The 13,007-nt window shown below is 40.7% G+C and overlaps 1 protein-coding gene across 1 annotated transcript in view; it reads right to left on the reverse strand.

The window, feature by feature from the left end:
* GFRA1 (GDNF family receptor alpha 1) overlaps nucleotides 1–13,007 on the reverse strand; it is a 136,321-nt gene that overhangs the window by 47,803 nt on the left and 75,511 nt on the right. Inside the window, 1 exon segment of the mRNA XM_034061982.1 lies at nucleotides 6,559–6,898. Coding sequence (XP_033917873.1) covers nucleotides 6,559–6,898 — 340 coding nt within the window.

Here is a 13,007-nt window from a genome sequence, read left to right on the forward strand (position 1 = left end):
CAGGAATACGGCCAAAGCTACATCATGCACAACAGAAGTTGTTCAAATCAAACAGCTCTGACTGCATGTTAAGCCATTAAGTTGTGTTTTACAGATAATGGGCACAAAAGAATTATGCTCCCTTTTTATGGAGCTGGGTTTCAGGAATCAGCTGAATTCTAGCTGACTGAAGAGATGCCACTTAAGAGAGATTCAAGCTTGCCTGACAAGAGACCCCAGTGTAAAGATACTGTCTAGTTACCGCTTCTTGGAGCATAAACCCCCTGTGAGGCTCCCTTCATTGTTAAAGCACAAGCAATGTTAAAGCACAAAGCAATGTGAAGTTGGGTGCAGGAACAAGGCTGAGCCATTTTTTCTAATTACTATATCCTTGTGCCTTTGCTTCTTTTGGAGAAATGTCAATCACCCAGCAAGCTTTTAATCTTCAAGACCCTCTTAAGCAGAACAGAGAGAGTATAAATGAGGACTGGCCAAGCAGATCTTGGCACCGCGGAATGAGATCCATCTACACTTTAACAGGGACAAAGCAGTCTTGTTTTGCTGGATGTTCTGATTTTTGGATTCCAAAGGGATTTATGGATGTGTTTTAAGGAGGAACTGCTTGATTCATTCCGAGTTTCATTCAGAGGGAAGAAATTGAAAATTACTTTTGTTTATGGGGGAGGGAATAGTAATACTCTGTCTATTTTACTCTGCTAACGGAAGACATCAATGTAATGAATCATGTAAAGGACTAGAAAGGAGGAAAAATAATATGATATTGCAGCATTTTCTGTCTTTAAATTGCCTTGACTAGAAAGGTTTGTGCTTATTTTGCAGAGACTGCATTAATATTTTTTCCAATTCCCCACACACACACTCCACTACACCATCACGCTTCCTCTGCAGAGCACACCAGCTTCTGTCCCATCACCCCCCAGATCCCATTGTTTGAATTTTCTGAACAGTCATCATCCTCACCTTTCATTCTTTAAAATGGATTAACATCTGGGGTTTCTTTCATTAAAATAAATAGGGTACCTCCAGCAATATACACATATATATATACATGCTTGTATATCCATATATATATATAGGTATATATATATGTGTGTGTGTATAAAAATCATTCTCAAGTTCAGGCTATGCTTATAGACACGAGGTGTGGGCATGCAGTAGCATATGGGCTGAAAGGGAGCTTTACTTTTTTTCCCTATTCCACCTGGTGTTTGACAGTCACAGGAGCCTTCCTGATGTCATGCACAGAGAGAGCAGGGAGGATCTGCAGGTAGCCTGAGCTCAGGCTAACCCTATTACACTGCAGACATCCTACATGTAGTGCAGGGTGAGTCAGGCAGCACATGAGGTATTTCGCCCACTCTCCGACTCTAGTCTCCAAACATGCAATACAGGCATAGCCTGCATGTCTCTAGAAATCAAGAGTGTCCCTGTTTTAATGTCCTTAACAGCATTACAAAAAACTATGTTGTCGTCCTGGTTTTGCATACCCACAGCAAAACAATAATCTCAAGGAGCTGCCAGACTGCTTTGAGTGCCAAACTGATATAAATACCCTGGAGGAATGCAAATACAGCTCTGTTATACAGAACTGTATAATGCTACTGTACAGCGTCCTTCATGAAAATATCTACTAAGTGTCTTTTTAACACATAAAGCTAGAGCCAGTCTAAGACGGAGAAGTGAGGCTTAGTAGCTGGCCAAGTGAATTGTAACCAATATAAGCTACAAGGCTGAGAAAGGGAGGTAGCACTTATGTTTTCCCTCTCATTTGCTGAATTACAGATGATCACTAGACTGTGGTAGAAAACAGAGGGAGGAAAAACACATATACAGAGGAGCAGGTGAGGAGGTACTGTAAGTGGCCATAACAGAGAGAATTCAAATACGGAAAGGCTGTGAAAGTCAGATAATGACTGGGAGATCTGGAAAGAGGAGATGAAAGGAGGCTAAGCAAGGGGAAGACTTGAGAAAAAAGGGGGAAAGCGAGAAAAATGAAAAAACAGAAAATTTGAGGAAAATGGCATAGTTCTTCTTCCCTTTTTCCATGCATTCCTCCCTGCTGGCTGTTAAAGCTGTAAGCGAAGAAGGCTCCCTCCTAACACAAGATGCTGGGCTCCCCCTCTCCTACAGCAGGACAAAAAAGGCTGACTGCACATTTATAACATCTCGTCACAGATTTGCCTACAGTGCTGAACCACCGTCTCCTCTGGAAAATCTTATCAATGTGGTGCTGTGTTTGCAGTCTCCATTGGTACTTGTTGCAGGAACAGCCAGAAATCTTACACAGAGAACCACTTTTATGAACAGGTACTGGTATGAAGCACTTGCAGGTTAGCACATGCCTGATGGAAAAGGATCACAGATACAGTGACTCCTTTTCATGGTAACTTCTCATTGAAAATGTTCAACAGCATTTAAATAAGGAAAATTAACTTCTTGGCAAGTTTCTTATGTTTTCGGGAAACACAGCAAACAGCTGGGCTTTTGTTCTAGCTTTTACTGTGGATGAACTCTTTTATGCACTGATGAAAATGTTTGCGTATCTTCACCCGGCTTTTTTGTATCCGTAGAAGCAGATACCTTTCATACAGAATTGAATGGGTGCTTGCAATACGATTTTGAGTAGTTTCTGGTCACCCATCCAGTCTATAGGTAAAAACACACCAGTGAAAGCACATTTATAACGATTTAGCATTCTGAATACACAGTGCTGAAAATACCCTGCTTGTATTTTTAGGGAGATGACCCATCTACAGAAACCTAATAGGACATTTCATTATTATCCTTCAGACATTCCACAAGGGAAAGTTATTTAAATGTATGATGCAGCCATTCTATCTGGGTTTCTTTCAGTATCAAATAGCTGTAGCCAGCAATGTGCGTTTTTCAGAGAACTAAAGGCAAAACAATAATAGCATTTATTTTAGGCAGGGAAAAAATATCCAAACATCTATCTTCTGGAATAAGAGAAGAAATACTTTTTGGCTATTTTACCTTGAAAATGAGCCTCAATTGTATGACCATCTATTCTGAATATAGAAATTATGGAGGACAAAAAGCATGCTGCTACTAGATCCTTATATTAACAAAAAGAGCCTCATGTTATGCCACCCTTCTTTTCAGACCTTTGCAGCATGTGACCGGGTTGATACCTTTCTTTTAATAAATACATGTCTGTGTCATTATCATTCTGGTCAGTGCCTTCTGAACATACCCAGGAGACAGAAGAATTATGTAAATTCAAGCCACAGATTATTAAAAGGACCAAACTAATGAATCACACTTTCATTACTCAAAGAAAATAGTATTTGAAATACTGTCAAACGTGGTGGTGGCAAAAATGAAGCGCACTGGACTGCATGCACAGCAGAGTGCTATCTTTCAAGCCTGCCAGTCAACCTTCTGAAGTTAAATTGGTGGCTGAAGTGATCAGAACAGGAGGTTCCACAGAGGTTTGAGCTACTACAGGTCAACATAATTGGTGAAGGTTTTTGAAAGTATATTGACTTGCCTTAGAAGTTTTGCTTATGTTTGTAACAAAAAGTTTAATCTAATGGCTTCTTTTTGTTCTTTGGGTTGGTTTGGTTTTGCTTTTCTTGTCAGTGTGCAACGACAGGCATGCCTGAGATCCCAATTGGTTTCAAAGCTGCAAACGGACTGGCATACAAGTAGAGGCAGCAGAAAAATGATAATGAAAGCGAACAATTCAGTATTCAGGTGAAGCTGGAAAATTAGGACTGTTTACGTAAGGCAGAACTTATTTGCATTTCCTGACATTTCTAGTGTCTTTTTCCCTCAATTGAGAGTTTATGTCATAAAACTGTTAGAATAAAGAATGAAAGAGTAAAAAACAAGTAAAATGTCCTGCCATCTCAGTTAGTGGTATCTGCAGTTTGGCCAAATCCCTTTCCTGCTCTTAACTGTTTCAGATTCAGCGATATATGCATCTGGGACAAAGCTCTTAAAGAGCATCCAAACACTAATGTTTCAATACTTGTTTGCACAGGTCCAGTTGATATTTTATACAGAGCATGGGCAGATTCAAACTTTGCATTTCTAAGCAACATTCATAAACCATTTGTGAGTGTAATTCCAGAAACCCTTTAGAACTTGTCCCCCGTGTCTTAACCAGCATTACGAAGCAGCTTTGATAGAATTAATAGGCACACAAATAATAGTTTCTAAATGACTCGGTTTCACAGTAGGCAGAACATATTCTCAAATTATTCTCCCATTTAGATACTCTTTCTGATTTCAAAATGAAGTAGAAGCTATGAGAGGTGGAATACTACTGACTACTCCTTTTAATTATTCTTAACATCTCTGGAATTACTATGAGGACTGATATTTATCAGTGCCAATACTTTTAATAGCAAGGAGGAAGATCTTCCCCTTTTCTCTCTTGCCCTGCCCAAGACCCTGTTCTCCTGCAGGACAAATCATGCCAACTCTCTCTAAGTGCACAAGTCACAGAGACAAAGCATCTTTCATCATACTCAGGACAGGCTGGAACAGCTCTGCTACTGATTCCTCTTCTCCAGGAGAGAGGGAAGGTATTAAACACACTAACAATTTAGATAGCCCAGGAGGTATGAATACCTACACGAGATGACTCTCAGCAACACTATCAAGTTTGCTTTACCTCCAGGCGTTAGAACCTAAGCGCTGCACTCACTGACTGTGCTGCAGACCCGCAGACCCAGTGCTGTCCCTCACTCTCACAATCAAGGTTTCACTGAGCCTCGGAAGAGACAAATGTCTAGTCATTTTGAAGCAAAAGAAGCCACACGATAGGACCTGTAAAGAAACCATTTTCACCGCAGTGCTGGCTGCAACTCACGACAATGGAGCAGAGGTTTACTAGGCTTTCCTCTGCAGTATTGTAATGGAGAAAGCATACAACACCAGACTCATAAAGTCAAATTAAACAAAATGCCATTAAAAACTTAGCTGCTGAGACAACATTAGATCAAAGCTGACCAAAGAAAACACAGTCATGAGACAAGTAATGGCATTAATTTAACTAAGTAATTCCTGAATGCAGCCTGAATAATAGCAAATCTTCCTGTAAAATCCTCTCTCCCCAATTCATTGGCACTGTAATGCAATGGAAGTTTGGCAGAAAACACAGTAAAGGCACTGTAACTCTACTAATTAACAGGACCTGTGCAGAGGGAAGTCAATATGTATAAGCAAAAAGACTAATGGCACAACATGGAAAACAGGTACCTGAGACTACATGTATCCCAGCTTTCATAAACTGCAAAAGCATCAGCTATGAAGGTGCTGGATGCAACTCACAGGACTAAAATGAGAACCCTGCTCTCATTTAAATATACTTTCATTTGGATCAAACTGGCTCCAGATTTCCCCTAAGCCATCAAGGGTAGGGCACTGCTTGCCTCCTCATCTCTGAACAACACCCAGGCACATCTGAGGTGCTACAGCTAAATGGTTAAGATCAGCAGTGGACATCCTCATAAACAAACTTCAACATAAATATTCTACCAGGCATATGTAAATATGTACTAAGATTTATATCATCTATTCAGTGCCTCTGACATTTCACAATAGTGCTTATTTCCTTATTTACTAATTCACAGAACTGGATAATCTACAAGGAATTTACATATTAGAAATGAGCAAGACTCTTGGGCGTAAACTTCATAAATATGACATTAGCATAGCAACGTTCTTATACAAACATACACAATGCTAAGTAGGAATAAAGCATTTCCTAAGGGTAGAGGAGGTCCTGTAGCCAGTGAGTGAGTGCTGTGTGACAGCCTGCAGGGAGCTCAATGACGGTGAAAGGACCCAGCCTGTCCCACGAAGCAGGGCTCTGTGCTGCCTCCCCATCCTCAACACACAGAGGAAAGAGGCTGGGAATTGGGTCATTGAATCAATGACCCTCCAGCTGTATGAGCCCAGCACTGTTGTCAGGGCAGGGAAGATAAAACAATTCCAAGGCCAAAACAGCTCTATGAAGACAGTGGGATTTAGTCTACAAATGTGGACTCCTTCTTTTCTTCCAATGAAGAGAAAACCCCACGAGTAGTCTATGATGACCATTTATAAACTCCAGCATGTGGCCTGTGTTCACAATTGTTAGTGTCCACACTCATTTACTATTACAATGCAAATAAAAACATAATTTACTATTACTATGCAAATAAACCTCATTATAATGAATCATTTTTTTATGTCACCTGGTCACTAATGGGACACAAAAAACATTCTGAGACCTGAGACACCATTTCATAGAGACACCAATGAGAAAATGTTTCCAACAAAAACATGTAAAATATAAACTGGAGGTTTAAAGATTCCCCTGTTACACGAGGGAGTAGCTGTGAACAGTTCTGGAGAAGGCACACACTGTAACTAAATGCAGGTTTTTGTTAGTCCACTATGGATGTCAGAGGCATTTGCTTTTTCCCCTTGACTCATTCTTTTCCCTACTGAGTATTCTGACTCTTAATCCTGGCAAATCCAGCAGTACCAAAAAGTTTCTCTCTGGTGCCTCATTAATCACTCCCTTGCCATGTGCTATCTTACCTGCAGATGTAATTCTTCTTGCAGGATTCTTGTAAATTCAGGCAGTTTGGTTTCTCCCTGTCCTCATATGAACACACAGGAACAATAGTCTGTCGTCTCCTTTCTGTACAGGCTACGTCTCGACAGGAGCAGAAGAGCATCCCGTAGCTGTGCTTTGGGGGGACTTTGTCAAAAAATAGCCGGAGGGCCTTATGACACTTCCGCTTGTTACAGATTTCATTAGACGTGCTGCTGGTGCAGGGGGTTATGTAAGCAGATCTGAACCTCTTGCAGGTATCATTTAGGTTACAAGCTTTTGCTGCATCCAAGCAATTGTTCCCCTTTGAAAGTACTGGCTCCACTAGAAAAAACAACACAACAGCAGTGAGAAATGCGGCACATTTATATGGTGGTTTGATGTTTTTTTTTCTGTTTGTTTCACTGTCAATGAGATCCTGATTAATATATTTGTTACCTGTACAACCCTCAGTGCCAGAAACTGTGACCAGTCTTTAAGTTTCTTAAGAGTGATGGTTTAACAAATAAGCAAGAGCACAAGCACGTGTTACAAAGAGAATGCTGGCAAATAAATGACCATTACACTGGGCAGGCTGTACTTCATCTTCCTTGTAGCAGACATGCAGGATGAATACAGGGCAACACTTGGCCTCAATAAAAAGCTATTAAAACCATTGGTAAGTTGGTTGGGATATGCTTAGCCCATCACACAAGGGCACAGCAAGCGGGCTCCCGACTCTGGTTTTGTGCAGCTCTGGCATTTCTTATTTTCTCCTTGAACAGTATAAATGACATTCAGTGTCTACAACAAGTAACAATATTTAAATGTAATTCATGTACCCTGCAGAATGTAAAAACCGCATGCCTGTTACTATTAGGTATGAGAACAGCCCACCCAGGCAGAAAGGGAAGCAGGTGCAGCCTTATGACTGTGAGATATCTAAGACCACCCACAAGGCCTGTAAGCTCCACAGTTAAAGACACTTATATGAGATCTATAGATGCCACCTGAACCCTGGAAGTTTTATGAGTTTACAAGGTTTGAGGAAGCTGATGTAGAGTTAATAACTGAAAAAAAACCTAACACATTCTCCCCTACAACAGTTATAGAAAAAAAAAAACTCAGATAAAAGTTAAGGCTATAATTACACATTTAATTTTGCAATACTTTATCCAGATATTAAAACCCAATATATGCTTCAGTTGAAAATGAATGCAACTGGAATTAGAATGCAAAATTCAATTAAGAATAATCGCAATGCTGCTCTGGATATTAGGAATGCCAACATCACAGATCTAAGAAAATACATTAACTTCCCGTTGCTGCAGATTTTGCAGGCTGAACAAAACACTTTGCAAATAACTAAAACTCTGCAGCAACATCCTAGGGGGGTTGGCCAAACATAAAACATCTCCAATGACCTAAAGCTCTAAGTTCCTCTTAGAAACCTTTCTTAACAGATATTCCAGCTTTTCCTATAAACTAAATCCAAGGCCCTTCTACAACTCAATGCCACTCCTCTGATTTTTCTTCTATGCTACTGCTCATTCCCAGATGAGGACCATCAACCTTTTCTGGTTTTCCATGGCCAGAAAAAGAAGATGCAGCCTGGTAGATGCTCTCCACTGAGGTACTGCACTTGCTTGAACTGACTGTGTCCAAGATGAGCCTTGGATGATAGCACATACTCAGCATTATAGAGCTATACACATATATACACCTCTACTCCTCCATGTGTCTTAACCATGCCAAGTGCAAGGTTGTACATCTGGGTCGGAGCAATTCCAGGCACAGCTACAGGTTGGGCAGAGAAGAGACTCAGAGCAGCCCAAGGAGAAGGACTTGGGGGTGTTCGTCAATGAGGAAAACGAACATGAGCCGGCTGCAGTGTGCACTCACAGCCCAGAAAGCCAACCATGTCCTGGGCTGCATCAAAAGGAGCGTGACCAGCAGGTCAAAGGAGGTGATCCTGCCCCTCTACTCTGCTCTTGTGAGACCTCACCTGGAGTATTGTGTGCAGTTCTGGTGTCCTCAACATAAAAAGGACATGGAACTGTTGGAACAAGTCCAGAGGAGGCCACGAGGATGCTCAGGGGACTGGAGCACCTCCCATATGAAGACAGGCTGAGAAAGTTGGGGCTGTTCAGCCTGGAGAAGAGAAGGCTGCGTGGAGACCTCATAGCAGCCTTCCAGTATCTGAAGGGGGCCTATAGGGATGCTGGGAGGGACTATTCATTAGGGACTGTAGTGATAGGACAAGGGGTAATGGGTTTAAAACTTAAACAGGGGAAGTTTAGATTGGGTATAAGGAAGAAGTTCTTTACTGTAAGGGTGATGAGGCACTGGAATGGGTTGCCCAGGGAGGTTGTGAATGCTCCATCCCTGGCAGTGTTCAAAATCAGGTTGGACAGAGGGGGTTGGAACTAGATGATCTTAAGGTCCTTTCCAACCTAATTATTCTGTGATTCTATCCAGAAATAACGCAATGCATAAGTAGCATTAGATTTGTTTTTCATTCTAGCAAAATACTGCAACTACATTCAGGAGGTTCATACATTTAAACTTTGTACATTTAACATTCACACTCCAAGTCCTTCCCAATCTCGCACAATAAAATTCTTGCACAATAAACTGCAACTTTTTGCTTCTTACCTTCATAAATTACAGAATTATAAACATGTGACATTTAACAGAGCCAAACATTTCTTTCAATAGCAGCCTCCCACAGATCAAGCAACACCAGATGCAGCAGATATCCAAAATACAACCCTCTCAGAAAAATTGTAACACATCTATATAAAATGTTGTACTACATTAACATCCAACTATAATCTTAACTATGAACTCGCAAAGTTTTCTCTTAATACAGTATATAGAATTATATGTTTAGTACAAATATAATTACTATGTAATCTGCAGGGCATATAATTATGCAATATATGAATAGCACATGCTAATTACTGTGTGATTGCAGAGTAATTACATGGTTATTTGTGCCTGGAGTCAACTGCTGAATTCCACTCTTCAAAACAAGATTCTGTGGAAGAGCTCCGAATGGGGCATTGCAATATGAACAGACATCAGCTTGCTGTGTGATACATTATAAAGCATGCTTTAAAGAACAACCAAGACATAATAAAGCACCTCTTTGCTGATAATCATAGATATTATTTTCATTAAGGGACTAAATTGTAGCAAATGCTGCTACAGAATTAAAAAACACTGTGAATATGAACACCTCAAAAATCAAAAGAGACAGGTTAATCAATCTCTTTAAAAAGTAGAGCAGAAGTCAATTCACTGACAGCACAAACAGCACTGAAAGTTATCTTTGATGAAAGTTGAATTAGCTGCAAATTGTTCACAAACAAGTTACACATATTCACATCTTTCATGGAATTTATATATACCCAAGACTCACATTCCTTTACATGTCAACTCTGAACATGGACCATGGGGTTTTTCTGGTTGTTTTTTAAACTAGCCCTGGCTGTAACATGCCACTCGCCTTGTCTATTCTGAAACATATGTCCCCAGGTATTGTTTCTGGCTTATATTTATCATCACATTATACAAATGACTTTTACCCTTAAAAACCAAGACTACATACAACATGTCAGAGTTATGCACCAACTGCATTTGAGTGACACGAAACTGTCTAAACCACCTCATCTCATTAATACCAACTTGTCCCAATGTTTTAAACCATGTTTTAGTGCAAAATTTGCAACCCAGAACACACTCTATCCTTCATTTATTGCAAAAGTACAACATAATTATTCCTAAATCCTGCGGTAACTACAAACAGTTAACCACACTGAGAGTGTTCCTGAGGATTACTTACGCAACAGTAATGCATAAGGTCAAAATTTCAACCAGCTTCTGTTCTGCAAAGCTTAAATTATTAAGACAGGCAGGAGTTTGGCTCTTACTAGGTACTGACTACGTTAAGAGCAAATGGATCTAATCCAGAGCTACTTTTCCTGCCAGCATCCTTTGGGAAAGGTTTGTGTAAGGAGATAGTTTCTCAGTTTCCACCCTCTTGGGACACTTGGATACGGATAGAGGGAGATCAAAGCAGCAGCCCAGGACAAGTAATGATTTCTTCACATCACCATTTCCGCACCCAGAGCTTCCTCTCTCCAAAGTCTGCTTTGCCTTGGGCCCATTCTGGAAACCTCTGCCAAATCATGCAGCTCTCCACTCCTGCCAAATCACTGCAGACTCTGAAGTAAGTTACTTCCAGGCAGGTGATAAGTGATGCCTCATGCCTGTGTGTGAGGCACCGGTTCACACCCATGGCAAGGGGCCCAGCAGCAGCTGAGAGCTGCTTTGCTGCTGTGGGTGCTACCCTGATGTGGTGCAGGCAGAGTCGTGGAGCTGCTGCCTTGGTGGGAAAGCAGCAGCTCCCAGTATCCACAGAGCTGGGATGCCTGAAAACAGACTCTACCAGCAGTTTGCTGTACACTACATGCCAAACTCTTGGGTAGCAGTAACTGGCTTACTGATACTAACTTACCTTTACATGGATCACTGGCTCAGAGCTCTTCTACTGTACATGTAATATGTGCATGCAAGGTGAGAAACATCTTTCTGATAAATTTTACTGATGAAAAAGCAGGCCTTGTATTACAGTATAAGGTGCAACCACTTTGATGTTAGCTATTTCCTGAATTCCCCCCTCACCCTGGCCCAACATTATTACAGATGCAGTGGTTCTGGACCCATACAACACCAGAAAGAGCCAGAAAACACTCAAGTCTTTTATCCAGAGATGTTTCTGAAGTTTTAATAGGGCTTTCCCTGCCCTGTGTGATCTTCCTTATGCTTCACCCTCTTTCACAGACTCTTCACCTTAATCTTTCATCTCTCTTGCATTTCCATTTCTATTTTATATCTGCACCTACTGAGCCTTTGGCTCTCTCCTCAACTCCTGTTAACACCATGGGACACAAGAAGGGATTCTCAGTGGATATTGGGAGGCTCTTATTCATGCTCCCACTAGATGGAAGGAGCAAAAAGACTACTACTTGTTCTATAACATTCTTACTAAATAGCAAAATGGACACTTAGTTTTCCATTTTCTTACAGCACATAAAAAGCAATTTACTGAAGCTGCTATTTAAAATTACCTTTACTGTTTTCAAGTAATTAGCATTAGTAGGTTTTCTAAGTGTTTTAGTGAAGGGAATGCTGTAAAGAGAGCGATAAATGTTAATGTTATGGAAAGCAAAATTACAAAGTAATAGAGGTGACCACATGGGTATGGGCCTACTCCAATACAGACACAGAATATGGCATATAGGAACCAAAAACTGACCAGAATAAAAAGGAGAACCACAATCCCACTTTAACAAAAGTGCTGCCATGGGGCTCACCAAAGTACTTCTGCTTTATAAGAAGAGCAGATTAAAAAATAAGGAAAGCATACACAATATTGTCATCTGCATTTTAATGGATTCAAATATGCTACCATTTTCCTGGACAAATTATTTCTAATCCCAAATGGCGAAGAAAAAACGAGTCAGCCCTGAGACATCATGAAACTGATATATACACATATTATTCTGGGGTTCTACTTGTTTTCTTGCTCATCAGCATTTAGAGAACAGTCTGGCCTACTGCAGACCTTTTCCATAATCATAATAAGCAGGTGCTTTACCTTTTAAATTGAAGACAATGCAATTTCAGCCATAACCAGGGCTTTCAGAGTATTACAGAATACGACAAGATACATGTTGAAACTACAGTCGCCTTCACAAGGTGACAAGGATGAGGCTGACTCCTGTGTGCAGAAAGGCACAACCCAAGGCTACAGCAACAAAAGGACCTAATCAAACAAAATCAGCTAAACTGAGACTTTAGGTTCCTGAGACTGAAGCTGGAACATTTTACACTCCTGGTCAGACATGTAAGTCTTTGATAACATGAATTCCACAGGTCCCTAAAATTCTTTTCTGAATACATCATAAATCTGTTTGAGGAGGTAAAGACAGTCTCCTGTACAAGCCCTACAGGGATCAACATTTGCATTGGTTAGTTAGTATGAGCCAACAGACTTCATTTGGAAGTGTTCATCACTCAGCAACCATGTTATGCATAACTGCTACACCCTAAGTCTTTTTCAAAACATCCTGGCCCTTGTTTTTATGAGATTCCACTAGTGAATCATCAGTTGGGATCTAGAAGGGTTTAGTTCAATGCCATCCTTAACATGGAGATTCAGAACCACTGTTCTCATTTCCCACAAGGGTTCTCAAACCGTCTCATCATAGAGTGTTCTCAGGAAGGTACACAGGAAAATAGTTCATGTTGCAAAGCACAGGAGAGAGCACGATGCTTCAGGCCAAGGATGAGAGCTCTCTCTGGGAGACAGACTGCTGGGTTCTGGCCTGCACCCAGGAAAGAGAGTTGTTTTTCTTGCAAGAGCAATGACTGGAAACCAGGATTC

The sequence above is a fragment of the Melopsittacus undulatus genome, chromosome 4 (genome assembly GCF_012275295.1).
Source record: "Melopsittacus undulatus isolate bMelUnd1 chromosome 4, bMelUnd1.mat.Z, whole genome shotgun sequence".
NCBI lineage: Eukaryota > Metazoa > Chordata > Aves > Psittaciformes > Psittaculidae > Melopsittacus > Melopsittacus undulatus.